Genomic DNA, 17,313 nt, shown 5'->3' with positions numbered 1-17,313 from the left:
ACTGGCCCAATCCTTAGCTAATGTAAAACAGCCCTAAAGCTGAGCCTACCACGTGGTGCTTACAGATGTCTTTACATTTATCCTCACTGACACCCAAACATTTAGCGTGTCTCAGCTTGTAACTTGTTACATCCTTTCTTGTCATCTGCAAAAAAAAAGCCCAGCACTAGTACTACCCCCATCTTTCCAATATAAAAAGTCAACATGTGACCATAATACACAAAACATTATGCTTTTTATTATTCTTAAGGCCAGTAGAGGGCGCAGTGGTCGACTCCGTCATCTGTTACTGGCAGTGTGTATGCAGGTGCGCTTAGTTTTTGGGAACAAGCAAATGGGGCAGTTGTTGTACCCCGGAATATGGATGCTAAAACAACAGTGACATGTTAAAATGGGAAACTGCTGACTACATCCAAGCGTCACAAAACTGTAAAGAAATCCCCTCACCCAAATGTCCTGATTTCCATCCCCTAAAAAGCATCGGGGCTTGTTAAAAGTGGTTTTCGGGGTGGTCCTTGTACAGCTTAGCTCGGTCCTAGCCTCTGTATTTCACACAACAGAAAGAATGGGCAGATCACGGGAAAGCCTCATTTATGCCCCACTGTTCCTCTCTTCACTTCTCTCCAAGGTGAGGATAAGAGTAGTTCTGCTTTAACTTGTAGCTGTACTTCCATTTGACCAGGAGATGGCTATCTACTGCCCACTACTGTTGCTTATGGTTTCAGTCATCTTCTCTGTTGTGGCTCTCTCAGCTGAGGCGTTCATGAACGGTATCTCTTGGGTTGGGGTCTTTAGGACACCATGCTCCAGGTCAATGCAGGTCTGAAGGGGTAAATTTAGGTCATAATCTGCATCCGTGTCACCCCTTATAGGTACCCATGACAAATAACACACCATGAGCATACCTTGAATGATATCAGTGTCTCCAATCCCATACAGAACTCAATGGTGTCGTCATCTGGAGGCATAAAAGTTATAATAATATTTACTATTATATAATGTCTTCTTTAGTCTCAAGGTTACCTTCTAAACTGAGATTTGAAGTTTCAGGCCCAAAGCCTGAGTCTGTCCTACTGAGAGATTCTGATGACAACATGTCCCCTTCTGTCAGACGTAGTAATTATTATGCGGACTACGTGTGGATCCAAGTCACCATTCACATCAATATCTACATCCTGCCCACTAATGTCATATAAACCTTCTACTGGATTTTTGGCTCTTACCTACAATCACGGCTTTGCTGGTCAGCACCACTCCGCCAAGTTCAATGTCCACTATAATCTTCTCCTGAGGACCATTTGTGGTCTGTAACCTGGATTGATATATACAGTAAAACATTGAATTCTATATACGGAATCTTGAAAGCATCTTCAAGCATAGGATTTTAAATGGGGATATCCACCTTTATCTCTTGACATGTTACATAGTTAATACAGTTGAAAAAAGACATAAGTCCATCAGGTTCAACCAAGGGATAGGTGGGGACGCGAATCCCAGAAGGAAGTGAGATAATAACTACATGATAACTTCGGAGAGGATTATAAGTCTGAACCTACACCCCCCTTCCCCCACATTCCTAAAACTCATTAAGAGCCCCAACTGTGACTTGGGAACTACAACAGAAACTAAATTGTACATGCAGAGGAGGATACAGATGAGGTGACGTTAAGAGTGTATTCTCATTTATGGCCAGCAGGTGGAGCACTTCCTTTCTGTCTCGGATTGTATTTGGCAGAATCATACTGCTGTATATAAATATGCTCTTTTTCAATCTAATGCCAATTTCTGTATATTCACTCTTACCCCAGTCTTTTCAAGCAGGCTTTAGACATGATGTTTTCTTGTCGTTCAGTGGACAACTTGGCACAAATTTCCATGGTACCAACCTAAAATCCAGCAGCACATAGTGAAGTGAATTATGTCCAGGCAATAGGTAAGAAACATTTTTTAAGTTTTAATAATTCCTGAGCCAAACTGGTACTGTATCTCTGCAGAGCTTTATACTGAGATAAAAATGAATAGCGCCATCTATAGGATGGAAGTGACAACTGCATTCATCAGGTTTTCAAATATCCTTGTCAATTATCTTTTTATTGAACAAGGTCAAGATCAAAGATACAAAGTTGACATTCCATACACATAGGCATAAGGGTAAACATCGTATAACAACACAGCCGAGGATAGGCACATCCTCATTTTTAGACCTGGAATACAAATGTGGTCATACCGTGGAATCCCCTGTCAAACATATATAGAGAGTAGTTAAGGCACTTATCAGGTAGCCAGGTAGTACACATTTTGCCTTGTTGTGATACTTTCACATGGGCTAAAATCTTATAAAGTGCAAGTACTACGTGTATAGGGTCTACAAGGACCTCTAGGATTGTTGAGGCAGCCGGCCTCATGAACATAAATAAACAATAATAAACAATAAATCTCTAGTTATTGCATGAAAATAAGACATTTTGTGGTATTTAGTCAGGTGTGTATTACCATAAGCTATGACCGGGTCAATAGACCTTTATTGAGCTGTTAATAGTGTTGACGCCCTAAATTGCAACCATGGACTCCACATCTTAACATGTTTCTCATGGGTTCTGGACTCCCAGCTGGCTAATTCTTCTAAGCGTTGAATGTGGTCTACCTTATGTATCCAATGATAAATGGTAGGGGGTTCAGTACTGAGCCATCTCTGAGGGATTAGCAGCCTTGCTGCTTGAATTAGCTGAGTGGCAAGGCAGCCTCTAGAAGGGGAAAGCTCCTTTGTAGGCAGCCACAAAAGGACCAAATCAGGCGTTAGTGTTATGTCAGTGTGAAAAATAGATTTCAGTGCATTAGAGATACCGTCCCAAAATGGCCTTATCCCAGAACAATGCCATAGAATGTGTGAGAGATTACCGTCCTCTGAGTTGCACCTCCAACACCGATCAGTAGGACACAGCCCTCTTGAGAACATCTGTTTGGGCGTCATATACCACTGGGTTAGTACCTTAAAGGAGTGCTCTTGCACCTTGACGCACCTGGAGAAGCCATGTGAGTGCGCATAGAGCCGGAGGATGTCTGTCTCGGAGAAGGTTCTGTTCAACTCAATCTCCCATGTTTTCAAAAACTGTGGGCGATCATTGGGTCCTGGTATGTTCAGTGCTAGGTAGAGCAATGAGATTAATCTCTTATGTGGTGAATTAGAGGATATAATCTTCTCGAACCAAGTTTGGTCCAAGGTTTTCAAATATCCTTGTCCCTAATTGTGCAATAACGCTATATAATTAATTGTGAAATGTTGCAGTTATCATACTGGCCACTAGATGACAGATAAAACTTTAAAACAAAGTGTCACACTTTACAGCCTGTTGTGAAATGTCATGTTAGGAAGAGGTTTAATGACACAATGGCGCTTCTATGATAGTAGTTATGTACCTCACCTTACAGGGGAAAAGCAGGGCATGTCCTCTCCAGCCGTCCACTGTCCTCTCCTCAGGTTTTTTGGTAGGCAGAAGCTGATTTGGCACAAGACTTTGATCTTCATCCTGCAAGGATGGTCCTGTCTCCACCTTAGGTGATTGGGCCTCTTGACCACACAGGTTGGGGACCTGAGCTAATCCGCGGGTTTCCTTAACTGGGCTACCTCCCATGAGACGCCTCTGGATCACACTGTGAGGTTGCTGAACACAACACAAACCTTACTAGTAGGAAAACGGTGTGAATGCTACATGAGCCGGTTCTCAGCAGTTACTTTTACCCACTGATCCACATCTGGATGCATTCACTCCTTAGCATTGATTCCTTCCAACAGAAACGTAGAGCTAGCTCTTCCTTAACAGGCACTTAAAAGTCTTATGATCTTACTCACTATAGTCGATTCCTGTATGTATTTGGTAACCACTTATCCATCTTCTTATACCACTATATCTGTACCCACTTTACAACACCTTCTTTCCATCCCCTCAAGCCACTGCTGAGGTCTTTTAACACGGCACATATATGCTTAATCTGTAAAACCACTGATTCGCCTATTGATGCTGATCTGTCCCCATATCCCACCAACTATAAAGGAGTAACAACCTTCTCACTCCAGCTACGGGTCACTGCTTTATCAGTGTGTAATTAAACTATAGCCCCTTTACCACTGTTCCAGCTCTTGATATTTTACATTTAGCCTTTACCGTGCCACATAACCACACATTCACCCGAGGTGTGTTACAAACATTTACCTACTGATCCTTTTCTTCTATCATATACTGTGGCCCGTAATCACTGATCCAAATGTTAATACTAATATGTAAAGCAGGCATCCTCAAACTGCAGCCCTCCGGCTGTTGTAAAACTACAACTCCCACAATGCCCTGCTGTAGGCTGATACCTGTAGGCTGTTCGGGCATGCTGGGAGTTGTAGTTTTGCAACAGCTGGAGGGCCGCAGTTTGAGGGTGCCTGATGGAAAGCATTCTGCAACCCTTCACCACTGATCCCTCATCAGGGATTGCTACTGCAATGTTTACCACTGATCCTTCTCTAGTTTATAATCCATCAATGTCCCATTACCACTGATCCACCACCATATTGCTGCACTGTTAACCCCTCCCCACTGATCCGTCACCAATCCTTGCTGAATATTTATGATTTCCATGCACAACTGCTCTTCCCTCTAAATATCAGAATCCGCAGTGTTACCCCCTCAGCCTCCCCTGCTCATTGCGGCGTATTTGTCCCGCACAGATCTCCTCGCATCCCTCTCAGCCAACTCTCTGCTTACCAGGTCCTTGGAGGTGCCAAGTCTCCGCAGTTGGTCCAGAGGCAACAGATCTGCAGAATCCTTGTGCACAAACTGGGTGGCTTGTTTGAGACGTCTTTGCTGGTGCAGGATGGCAGAACCCCGGAAGCCTTGCTCTTTTCTTGGGGAACCTCTTATGCTGGCATCTTCCCCAAGAGCCAAGGGTGGCCTCTGGAAGCTCATGGTGCAAGAGCGGAATCGAGGAGCAGACAGCACCCTCCTACAACTTAATGTGCAAGTGACTTGCTTGCCTGATATCTTCCTGTGGTTGTCACGCTCCCTGTCACAGTCTCTTGTCTTACTGCCTTTGTTCCTTCCCCCTTCCTCCTCAATGTAATGATCTGTCTCTCCCTTTCTGGTATTCTGGGGATTCCTCGAGGAGCACCCTCCTCCCACTCTGCAGAGGTTCCCTGCTCTGCACCCCCTCCCCTCTCCTCCTCTTTTTTACCCTATCACCCTCTGCCTGGTCCCTGTATCAGCCTGAGCTTCTCCTATAATAGCATCACGTCTGAACCTGGCAGAGGAGCAGCAGGATGATAGGTGTATCCAGAGCGAGCAAAATCCTGCAGCGCCAATGCGATAAAGTGGTGCTCTACATAGGAGCTACTTTGTATAAAACAAATGTCAAATGGCTTAAAGGGGAATTCAATTTAGGTGCTTTTTTTTCTTATTGCGAAGTGTATAAATGGAATGAATGTCACAAAAAAATGGACAATTTATTCTGAATTTATGAATAATAGTAAGATCAGAGCCTTATACACGGGGTGTCGATTTACGATGTTTGTGTAATAGTGTAGACAGGATGTGTAACCCGGACGACTATAATGTTAACGCTATGGGGGGGAGGGACAAATGATCGTTCGTACAAACATCTCGCAATAACTGACTTGCTATATCAATGGCGCCCTAGTATAAGGACCCTTACTTAAAGGGGGATTCCACTTTGGGGTGAGTTTGCATAAGCAAATAACAAATTGGTTAACATGAATTCCTTTTTATGCTACACCATAAGTGAATAACGGGTGACGCAGAAGAATGTTTAATGAGCAATTCCACTTTGGTTCTATGTTGTATAAATGGCATGGTACGTTGCTTAAGGGGGAATTCCACTTGGCGGCTTCTGCATACATGATAGAAAATGACATAAAGATAAATTAATTTTGTAACCTACAGAGTACGTGAATAATGTGACAATCAGACAATTGCTTAAAAGAAAATTCCACAATTGGACTACTCTGCATTGATGAATAGTAAATTCCTTAAAGCGGAATTCCACAAGGGAACAACTCATTTTAAACACAAAGGGGGTCATTTATCAAACTGGTGTAAAGTAGAACTGGCTTAGTTTCCCATAGCACCCCTTTCATTTTCCAAAGGAGGTGTCCAAAATGAAAGGTGGGATCTGATTGGTTGCTATGGATAACTAAGCCAGTTCTACTTTACACCAGTTTGATAAATTACCCCCTTTGTGTTTAAAATGAATTATTATATGTGCCTGTAGCATATAGGAATAATATGAAAATTGCTGTTCCTTTAAAAGGGTTTTCCAGGATTTTTCAGGATAGGTCATCAGTATCTGATCGGTGGGGGTCTGACACACGAACCCCCCACCCCCGATCAGCTGTTTGAGAAGGGAGGTGTGGCCTTCTCGCAGCTTACCAAGCACAGCGCCGTACATTGTATAGTGGCTGTGCTTGGTACTGCGATCAGCCCTGTTTACTTCTATAAGGCTGGACTGCTCCTAGGCTATGTGATCAACGTGTCACTTGCCTAGGAGAAGCTGTGAGAGGGCAGCGGCACTACTACGAGCGCCGCAGCCTTCGCGAACAACTAATCCGACACCCGGGATCCCCACCGATCAGATACTGATGATCTATTCTGAGAATAGGTCATCAGTTATAATGTATCAGAAAGCTACATTACATAAATTCACGGAAATTATGTAAAAGAGAATTCTGCTTGGCAGATTTATCGCTTTAAGAGGTGGTAATTGCATACAGGTTAGTTACATTTTGTGAAACAGCATACATTAATAATTTAAAAAAAAAAATCTTAGAACTAAATTGATAGAAAATCCCTTCTTTGAGCTCCTTTGCATCAATAATTGACCAATCACTTAAACGAGATTCCACTTGGAGGTGTCTTTGCATAAATGAGGAGAGAATTGCATTAATAGAAATTGCTTTTAAACCTACAGGATACGTGAATAATATAGTAAGTAGACAATCGCTTGAAAGACACGTGCACGGTGGAAATACTTTGCATAAATAAATGGCAAATTGCTTAAAGGTCAGTTACTTTTTATGCTGCGGTGTAAGTGAATAATACGAAAAAGGGCAAATTCAATTTGCATACATTTAAGGTACATTGCTTCAAGGGGAATTCCACAGGGGAGCCAGTTACACAAATGGATTGAGAATTGCACAAAAGGAAATAGCTTTTTGAATGTAGAGCATATGTGACACTATTAAATCGCTTGAAGGACAATTGCTCTGCAAAAAAAAAGCAAAAAAATTGCATAAAAGGGATTTCCACTTTAAAACATACAGCCATTAGTAACCCTCTTCTGTCAAGTTCCCTATGCTGCCATTTCTTAGTTCTAAAACTAAATTACAATGTTCTTTTATCGCAGTTCAGGCCTTTAGAGAAGTTGGGTGACAAACCCTGGGGCTGTTGTAGTGGCATCTATATTGGCGGTCCCCCAGCTTTCTCAGATACGCATGTAATGTTATGGTAGTGATTTGGGGGTCAGTTGCTATACAGCAGTCTAGCTCTTAATGTATACAAGGGGTTAAAGCGCAATCACGGTCTGTCTGCCAAGGCTCCAAATATTTAGATGGTAGAGAAAAATATTTGAAGGAGGTTATTCCCACGCTCTGTGTCTGACAGAAACAGACGGGACTATTAATAAATACCGGAGGCCTCTACATATACTGCCCCCACCACTGTTTACATGCAGCGTCTCCGCTCCACTCACTGGCGCTGTGTCCATGGTCATGTGACTTTGAGACGAACCAGAGCTCAAGATGAAACTGAAGTCAACAAAAACGTGATTAAGACCTCCTGCACACGACCGTATGGCTTTTTCAGTGTTTTGCGGCCCGTTTTTTGTTTCCGCTGTGTTTCCGCTTCCGTTCCGTTTTTCCATATGGCCTATACAATATACAGTAATTACATAGAAAAAATTGGGCTGGGCATAAAATTTTCAATAGATGGTTCCGCAAAAACGGAACGGATACGGAAGACATACGGATGCATTTCCATTGACTTGAATGGAGCCACGGAACGTGATTTGCGGGCAATAATAGGACATGTTCTATCTTTCAACGGAATGGAAATACGGAAACGGAATGCATACGGAGTACATTCCGTTTTTTTGCGGAACCATTGAAATGAATAGTACCGTATACGGACCGCAAAAAACGGCCAGTAAACGAAAAAAAAAACGGTCGTGTGCAGGAGGCCTAAAGTGAATGAACCCGTGAATCAGTAGCCTCTTCACAAACCTGAGTCCCCATGCACACGACCGTGTCCTTTGTTTGCTGTCCGCAAAGCATTGATACTGGCCGTGTGCATCTCGCATTTTCCCCTTCCGCAGGCCCCGCAATATATTATATGTGCCTATTCTTGTCCACAAAACAGGCCGCGGAACAAACATACCAATGTGGACAGCACATGGTGAGCTGTCCGCGTCTTTTGCTGCCACGTTGAAATGCATGAGTCCTCACCTGATCCGCCATAAATGCAGATCTGATGCGGACGGAAACTACGATCGTGTGCATGAGGCCTCATATTACTCCTGTGTAGGTACAACTACCATCCAGATTGACAGTTTTCTTCTTTGGAAAGACTGCGGCAGGTGGATAGGGCAGGTGGGAGATCATCAACAAGCCGGACTCTTCTCTGGCAATGCCTGACTCTTCTCTGGTGCACACAGGGTCTAAATTCCCCAATAGAACGGGCGGTCAAGCATGTGCACTGCCACTCTATTCATTCTCTGGGGGACTGACGGAAATGAATAGAGGTGACTACCTCTACTAGTGCCATACAGATGGCTATTCTCATGGATTGTGGGGTAGCAGTAGGACCCTACTGATCAGATGCTTACTTCCTATCCTGGGTATACCTTTTAAAGGGGTTTTCCAGGAGTTCAATATTGATGGCCTATCCTCAATATCTGATAGATGGGGTCTAACTCCCAGCACCTTCTCTGATTATCAGTTTGAAGAGACCTTGGAGCTCTGGTTAATGCTGAAACGTCCAGCTAGCATACCAAGCAAAGCGCCATACGTTGTATAGTGGCTGCGCTTGGAATTGCAGCCCTGAACCCTTCACTTGAATGGGACTCAGCTACAAATATGCCATGTGACCAATGAACATGATGTCATTGGCCTAGGAAGAGGTCACAGCACCACGACCTGTTCAAACAGCTGATCAGTGGGGGGTGCCTGCAGTCAGGCCCCCAGGGAATTCGAAATTGAGGACTTACCCTAAAACCCCTTTAACTCTATGGTTACATGAAATGGGGAGTTTGGAGCTCTGTATCAGAAAAACAGAGCTGTGACCCCCGGAGGTTGGAGCAACATCCACATTACGTGAGGGGCGTAATGAATAGCTGGCAGAATCTGGGTGCCAACCACTAATAGCAGCCATTAGAGAGCCTACAGTGGCTGTCACTCAGCTTTCCATAGATCCTGAAGGACATGTGAATGTGGGGTGACAATGTTGTGTTATTTCAAGACTAGCGGAAGCTGGATGATAATGGCATCCGCAAGTAATCACGAGAATGATAACTCAATAAACACAAGATAATGACTTAACAAATGGAGATGACTCAGGGACATGTGCATCCTGGGAATATTTCTGCATTTTAATAATTTCCCAAATGGCCAAAAAGATGTGAAATATTATTATATTCTACTGAAAGACTCGGCTGGCAGCTCCACATAAATTATTAACCCCCCCTGACTCGTCACATATTTGTGCACACACCTCATTTTAATATAATCTACCGAGCTATACTGTGTGTGATACTGTCTGCTGAGCTGTGTATCTAAGCTTATCAGGTGTGATACTGTCTGCTGAGCTGTGTATCTAAGCTTATCAGGTGTGATACTGTCTGCTGAGCTGTGTATCTAAGCTTATCAGGTGTGATACTGTCTGCTGAGCTGCTGTATCTAAGCTTATCAGGTGTGATACTGTCTGCTGAGCTGCTGTATCTAAGCTTATCAGGTGTGATACTGTCTGCTGAGCTGTGTATCTAAGCCTACCATGTGTGATACTGTCTGCTGAGCTGTGTATTTAAGTCTCATGTGTGTGATACTGTCTGCTGAGCTGTGTATTTAAGTCTCATGTGTGTGATATTGTTTGCTAAGTCATTTTTCAAAGCTGATCGAGTGCGATACAGTCTGAAGAGCCGCTGAATCTAAGCTTGCCGTGTGCCATAGTGTGTGGCTGTATGGGAGTAGTAGTACTCTTGGTTCTGACGCTCCATGGGCTCCCTAAAATCATAACTTTATTAGATAAATAGATAAAATACACATAAAACAGTATATAAGAAGGACGGTGACACAATAATATTATAGGACATATGGTACCCAGACACCCCGACATTAATCATCCAAAGCTTCTTCTGGGTCAACCCCTAGAAGAAGCATTGGGTGTAAAATGTACCCCACTGTGGTCGGTATATTTTATCATTATCTCAATTGCATGCTGTTACCTCTTTGTTGCTGGCCCCAGGATTAGTCCAGAGACCTTATTTTTAGTATGGCTGAGGGAATAGCCGGCGGGTACTACATGTGTTATAAAATTATGCGGTACCTGTGTTTCCGTGTTATCTTAGATATGGTACTGGTACCTACACTACAGACCAAAAGTTTGGACACACCTTCTTATTCAAAGAGTTTTCTTTATTTTCATGACTATGAAGGCATCAAAACTATGAATTAACACACGTGGAATTATATACATAACAAACAAGTGTGAAACAACTGAAAATATGTAATATTCTAGGTTCTTCAAAGTAGCCACCTTTTGGTTTGATTACTGCTTTGCACACTCTTGGCAGTCTCTTGATGAGCTTCAAGAGGTAGTCCCCTGAAATGGTTTTCACTTCACAGGTGTGCCCTGTCAGGTTTAATAAGTGGGATTTCCCTTACGTCCTACCAGCAGCACAGATGGGGTTAACTGCCCCTGTGGACTGGTAGGACCAGCGGAATTTTTAATGAGCCCAAGAACCAATAAACGATCTTCAGCTCCCTGAAAGGGAGGAGATCGCCCCCCCAGCCCACCGTGTTTTTTTCTGTCCTTTGGACAGGTGGACTGGCGTGTCGCTCCCCTTTCAGGGAGCTGAAGAGTGCTGAGGGGGCTCTTGTTTTTATCTAAAGAAATCACCCCTCTTTTTGCCTTTATTTTAGGCTTAAGTGCGGCTATATTTTAAACAGGGTACCGGGGGGGGGGGGGTTTCATCCCTCCCCTCTTTTTCCGCCTGGTTTTCGGCGACCTAGCGGTGCCCCGTTTTCTTTCTCGCCGCATTCGTGCGGCGCCGTGGGCGCCGCCATCTTCCGGAAGTGACACGCAGGTGCGCAACGTCACTTCCGGTTTTTTCATATCTCTGAAGCGGTGGGGTTTTGCTTCTCACCGCTCGGTTGTTTTTTCCTCCTGTGACATCTTGAATGTCAGGGTAGTTAGGGGGACATATAGATTTAAATCTGAGCCTAGAATAAGGCTCCATTACATCTCTGGGCTTTGTTCAAGGAGAGGTCCGCCCTGGGGGGCGGGGCTTCCCCTTTTTAAACGCCCAGAGCCGGTCATTCAGTCTCTGGTTGCATCGCTTTCACAAGCTAGCTCCAGAGTTCCCTGTGCTTGGATATATTGGATATATTGCTTTGCTTGGGTATTTTCTTCCAGCTCTATTTGCTTCAAGTGCTGGTGGGCGCCCATATAGAAACATAGAAACATAGAATGTGTCGGCAGATAAGAACCATTTGACCCATCTAGTCTGCCCAATATATCTGAATCCTATGAATAGTCCCTGGCCCTATCTTATATGAAGGATAGCCTTATGCCTATCCCATGCATGCTTAAACCCCTTCACTGTATTTGCAGCTACCACTTCTGCAGGAAGGCTATTCCATGCATCCACTACTCTCTCAGTAAAGTAATACTTCCTTATATTACTTTTAAACCTTTGCCCCTCTAATTTAAAACTGTGTCCTCTTGTGGTAGTTTTTCTTCTTTTAAATATGCTCTCCTCCTTTACCGAGTTCATTCCCTTTATGTATTTAAAAGTTTCTATCATATCCCCTCTGTCTCTTCTTTCTTCCAAGCTATACATGTTAAGGTCCTTTAACCTTTCCTGGTAAGTTTTATCCTGCAATCCATGTACTAGTTTAGGAGCTCTTCTCTGAACTCTCTCTAGAGTATCTATATCCTTCTGGAGATATGGCCTCCAGTACTGCGCACAATACTCCAAGTGAGGTCTCACCAGTGTTCTGTACAGCGGCATAAGCACTTCACTCTTTCTACTGCTTATACCTCTCCCTATACATCCTAGCATTCTGCTGGCATTTCGTGCTGCTCTATTACATTGTCTTCCCACCTTTAAGTCTTCTGAAATAATTACTCCTAAATCCCTTTCCTCAGATACTGTGTCAGGACTGTGTCAAATATTCTATATTCTGCCCTTGGGTTTTTACGCGCCAGGTGCATTATCTTGCACTTATCCACATTAAATTTCAGTTGCCAGAGTTCTGACCATTCTTCTAGTTTTCCTAAATCCTTTTCCATTTGCCGTTTCCCTCCAGGAACATCAACCCTGTTACATATCTTTGTGTCATCAGCAAAAAGACAAACCTTACCATCGAGGCCTTTTGCAATATCACTTATGAAGATATTAAACAAAATTGGTCCCAGTACAGATCCCTGTGGAACCCCACTGGTAACATGACCTTGTTTTGAATGTTCTCCATTGACTACAACCCTCTGCTGTCTGTCACTCAGCCACTGCCTAATCCACTCAACAATATGGGAGTCCATGCTCAATGACTGCAGTTTATTGATAAGTCTTCTATGTGGGACAGTGTCAAAAGCCTTACTAAAATCTAGATATGCGATGTCTACTGCACCTCCACCGTCTATTATTTTAGTCACCCAGTCAAAAAAATCTATAAGATTTGTTTGACATGATCTCCCTGAAGTAAACCCATGTTGTTTTTCATCTTGCAATCCATGGGATTTTAGATGTTCCACAATCCTATCCTTTAATAGGGTTTCCATTAATTTGCCTACTATTGATGTCAGACTCACTGGTCTATAGTTGCTTGATTCCTCCCTACTACCTTTCATATGGTCTCTCTTTCACCTCTCCTGGTGTTTGTAGGTGTTATGACCTGTCTCTTTTTTCTGTTACAGTGATGGCTTCCCCTAGGGATTCTGATCAACAGCGGAAGTCCGGGGCCAAAAGAAAGCACTTGGCCTGTTACAATTGTAACACACCCTTGGACGACAACTGCCCTTACTCAAGGTGTGAAGGTTGTCGCACACAGGCATCCACGGAACCCACGATGCAGGAGATGTTCCAGTGGACAAAAACCTACGTGGATGATTCCATAAAGGGAGTTGTGCGCCTTCTTAATGAGAGGCTACCCGGATCCTCCCAGACCCCCATGGAAGTGGCGGCACCAGTCGAGAGGCCCACCCCCTGTTCGGTGGGGTCTTCTTCTGAGGAAGAAGAACTAACTTCTTGTTTTTTTCCTCCAGAGAAAACACAGAAGTTGTTGAAGTCCATCAGGTCGGGGGACCAGGATGTTGACATGGGGGAGTCCTCCGATCCCGCCGGACGGACACAGCGTGTCTTTAGAGCGGATGAGACCCTTCTCTCTGTGATGCGTACAGAGTGGAGAAAGCCTGAAAAAGGTCCAGTCCTCACCAGGAAGTTCAAGCTGATGTACCCAATGGCTAAAACCTTGGTGGAATCGTGGTGTTCCGTTCCCAAGGTGGACATGGCAATAGCCAAGTTGTCCAGGCGCACTCTGGTCCCTGCAGACGATGGGTCTAGTCTGCAGGACCCTCTAGACCGGAGGGCAGAGTGCACCCTTAGAAGGGGTTACGCGGCGGCTGCTGCCTCCGCATCGACATCCATTGCGGCCACTGAAGTAGCCTCCTTCCTACGCTCCAAACTCAATCAGATCCAGACAGACGTGGACCAGAGCGTTTCCAGAGACGACACCTTGACAGCTTTTAAGTCAGTCAATCTGGCTATGGATTTCTTGTGATTCCACCCAGATGCAATTGAAACTGGCCGCCAAAACAATGGCTCTAATTTCAGCTGCCTGCAGACCACTATGGCTGAAGCCGTGGATCGCGGACAACGCGTCCAAATTTAATCTATGTGGGCTCCCCTTCGAGCCGGATAGGCTGTTCGGGTCCGAATTGGACAAGATCATGGAGGGACTCTCCGACAAGAAAGGGAAGAGTCTCCCCCAGCAGCCCTTTCGGGGACGCCCCAGACAGGATAAAAAAGGCGGAGGCCGTTCAGGGCAGCAGGCTAGGCGCAGAGATTGGGGGGGCCGTCTCATAGATTCTCGAGACGTCCCCGCAAACCCACCAAGGAGGCGAAACCCTCCTGACTATGGGCCTCCCCGAGGCTCTTGGATAAGCCCTGCTGCCCCTGCAGTATCTCCTCTAGACTTTCCCGTACCCCTCCCCCAGATTCCCGTGGGGGGCCGTCTCTCCCACTTCAAAAACTTTTGGGCCCAGCAGATTGCAGACCCCTGGGTTCAGGATATAATTTCTGCCGGTTACCGGGTAGATCTCATTATTTAGGATTCGTGGTCGACTCTGTGGAGATGTCCCTCCGGTTGACTTTAGAAAGGAGAGCGCGGATTCAGGACCTGGCAAGGGTCCTTTATGTCCCTCGTCGCGTCTCCTTCCGGACTCTCATGAAGATGCTGCGGCTCATGTCAGCGGCTGCGGACGCAGTCCCTTGGGCGCTATGGCACCTCCGTCCTCTTCAGTCAGAGGTCTTACACTTATGGAACGGCAGCCCTGCGGGGCTAGATTCCCTATGCTCCCTGTCCGGTCAAACCTGGAATTCCCTCAGATGGTGGTTTCAGCTACCAGCAGGGAAGTCTATGACCCAACCAGCTTGGCTCATATTGACTACAGACGCGTCCCTTGTAGGCTGGGGCGCTCACCTGGACGGATCCCCAGTACAGGGATCTTGGTCTCCTCTGGAGCGGCGTCTCTCTTCCAATCTTCGTGAGATGCGAGCTATCCGGCTAGCCCTCCTTCACTTCGCCCCTCAGATCCGGGGCAAAGCAGTGAAAGTCCAGTCAGACAATATGACTGCGGTTCTCTATATAAACAAGCAGGGAGGCACAAGATTATTGCCCCTTCTGTCAGAGATCGGGGTAATTCTTCGGTGGGCAGAGACGAACCTTTCCCATCTATCTGCCACTCATATTCGAGGCTCCCTCAATATGATAGCGGACTTCTTAAGTCGAGGATTACCGACCATGGAGTGGTCTCTGCATCCGGAGATCTTCAGGCAGTTAGTTCACAGATGGGGTATGCCAGAGGTGGATCTAATGGCGACCAGGTTCAACGCCAAGGTGCTGAGGTTCTGTTCCCTGTACAGGGAAGACAACCCCCTGGCGATAGATGCTCTGTCGATACCGTGGAGGTTCAGGCTGGCTTACATCTTCCCTCCGTTTTCCATGATACCGAGGGTATTGACGAAAATCCGTCAGGATCAGGCCTCGGTAATAGCCATCATACCGTTCTGGCCCAGGAGATCCTGGTTTACCCAGCTCATTCAGATGAGTCGGGGACAATACTGGAGACTCCCCCCGGAGCAGACCCTGGTGTCGTGGGACACTCACCTCTGCCCAGATCTGCACAGGTTCAACCTGACAGCCTGGAGGTTGATCAGTCCCTTCCCAACATAGAAGGGCTTTCCGAGTCGGTCCTGAGAACTTTGTCGCGTTCCAGAGCAGAGTCTACGAAGAAGGCCTACTCCAGGATCATGAGAATCTTCATGTCATGGTGTGATTCCAAACAGATGGTGTCTGCAGATCCGCCCCTTCCTGCGATATTACTATTCCGTTCAAGATGGATTAGATAAAGGTCTTTCTCCAGCTACCTTGAGGGTACAGATTTGTGCCATCTCGGCCTGTCTTAACAGGCCACATTCTCGGGACCCACTCATCAAACGCTTCCTGAAGGGAGCTGAAAGACTAAAGCCTACTATACTGAAGCCCATTCCCCAGTGGGATCTTTCAGTAGTGCTCAGGGGGCTAGCATCTCCCCCCTTCGAGCCATTGGAGGAGGTGGAATTCAGATTTTTGACCTTAAAGATGGTTTTTCTTCTGGCTGTAGCTTCAGCCAAAAGCATCTCTGAATTGCAGGCTTTTTCTGCAATTCACCCTTACATTATCTTCTTACAAGACAGAGTACTCCTGAAGTTTTTACCCTACTTCAGGCCTAAGGTGCCTACCTTCCAAAATATCAACCAGGTAATCTCTTTACCAGTTTTGTTTTCAGCCTCCTCCTCTGATACTCCAGCTAGAGACCCGCTGGATATTTCAAGGTGCCTCCAGGTCTATGTGGATAGATCCAGAGAGTTCAGGATAGATGAGAATCTCCTCATCCTGTTTGCCAGTAAGTCTAAAGGCCGTAAAGCGTCTAAAGCTACCATTAGTCGCTGGATCAAGGAGGCCATTAGGGAGGCTTTCGTCTCCCAATCCCTAGATCCTCCGGAGTTTGTGAGAGCCAATTCTACTAGGGCTGTCTCCACCTCTGTTGCGGAGAGAAGACTTCTCCCCCTAGAGTTGATCTGTAAGTCGGCTTCCTGGAGCTCTGAGTCAACCTTCATCTCCCATTATAGGATAGATGCTAGGATGGCAGAGTTTTCGGCTTTTGGGCAGACAGTTCTTAGTTCTGCCAGGCATGAGGACCCTCCCTAGGGGATTCTTCTTTCTATCTCCGCATCTGTGCTGCTGGTAGGACGTAAGGGAATCGTTAATTTCTAACGATAATTTGTTTTTCCTTAGTCCTAACAGCAGCACACAAATATCCCACCCTAGGTACATTATGCTTGTTAAAAACACGGTGGGCTGGGGGGCGATCTCCTCCCTTTCAGGGAGCTGAAGATCGTTTATTGGTTCTTGGGCTCATTAAAAATTCCGCCGGTCCTACCAGTCCACAGGGGCAGTTAACCCCATCTGTGCTGCTGTTAGGACTAAGGGAAAACAAATTATCGTTAGAAATTAACGATTCTTGCCTTATAAATGGGGTTGGGACCATCAGTTGCGTTGAGGAGAAGTCAGGTGGATACACAGCTGATAGTCCTACTGAATAGACTGTTAGAATTTGTATTATGGCAAGAAAAAAGCAGCTAAGTAAAGAAAAACGAGTGGCCATCATTACTTTAAAGGGCTTCTGTCACCCCACTAAAGTGATTTTTTTTTTTTTGGGCTAGTTAAATTAGTTATATAGCGATATCTGAAAATATAATAGTGTTCCTTACTTTGATCCAGCA

The 17,313-nt window shown here is 45.3% G+C and overlaps 1 protein-coding gene across 1 annotated transcript; it reads right to left on the bottom strand.

Annotated features, from left to right (window-relative positions):
• Positions 1-525: 525 nt before the first annotated feature.
• On the bottom strand, positions 526-5,515 carry NRIP2 (nuclear receptor interacting protein 2). Its single transcript, XM_040436264.1, has 6 exons — positions 4,752-5,515; positions 3,423-3,662; positions 1,804-1,886; positions 1,224-1,312; positions 906-958; positions 526-822 (listed from the first exon to the last, which is right to left on the bottom strand). Exons 1-6 carry the CDS (start codon positions 4,950-4,952, stop codon positions 694-696), a joined length of 795 nt encoding a protein of 264 aa, XP_040292198.1. The 5' UTR covers positions 4,953-5,515; the 3' UTR covers positions 526-693.
• Between the last annotated feature and the right edge of the window lie 11,798 nt (positions 5,516-17,313).

This window comes from Bufo bufo, chromosome 1, assembly GCF_905171765.1.
Source record: "Bufo bufo chromosome 1, aBufBuf1.1, whole genome shotgun sequence".
Classification (NCBI taxonomy): domain Eukaryota; kingdom Metazoa; phylum Chordata; class Amphibia; order Anura; family Bufonidae; genus Bufo; species Bufo bufo.
Note: the sequence above shows the minus strand (reverse complement) of the source record. Positions and strands in the feature narration are given on the sequence as shown.

Bases quoted from the DNA above. Each gene is read 5' to 3' on its own strand.
- NRIP2 (XM_040436264.1), bottom strand. From the start codon at position 4,952: ATGAGCTTCCAGAGGCCACCCTTGGCTCTTGGGGAAGATGCCAGCATA. The intron at 3,663-4,751 runs GTAAGCAGAGAG...TGTTGTGTTCAG, and splicing joins TTGGCACCTCCAAGGACCTG to CAACCTCACAGTGTGATCCA. The intron at 823-905 runs GTATGCTCATGG...TTACCCCTTCAG, and splicing joins AGACACTGATATCATTCAAG to ACCTGCATTGACCTGGAGCA.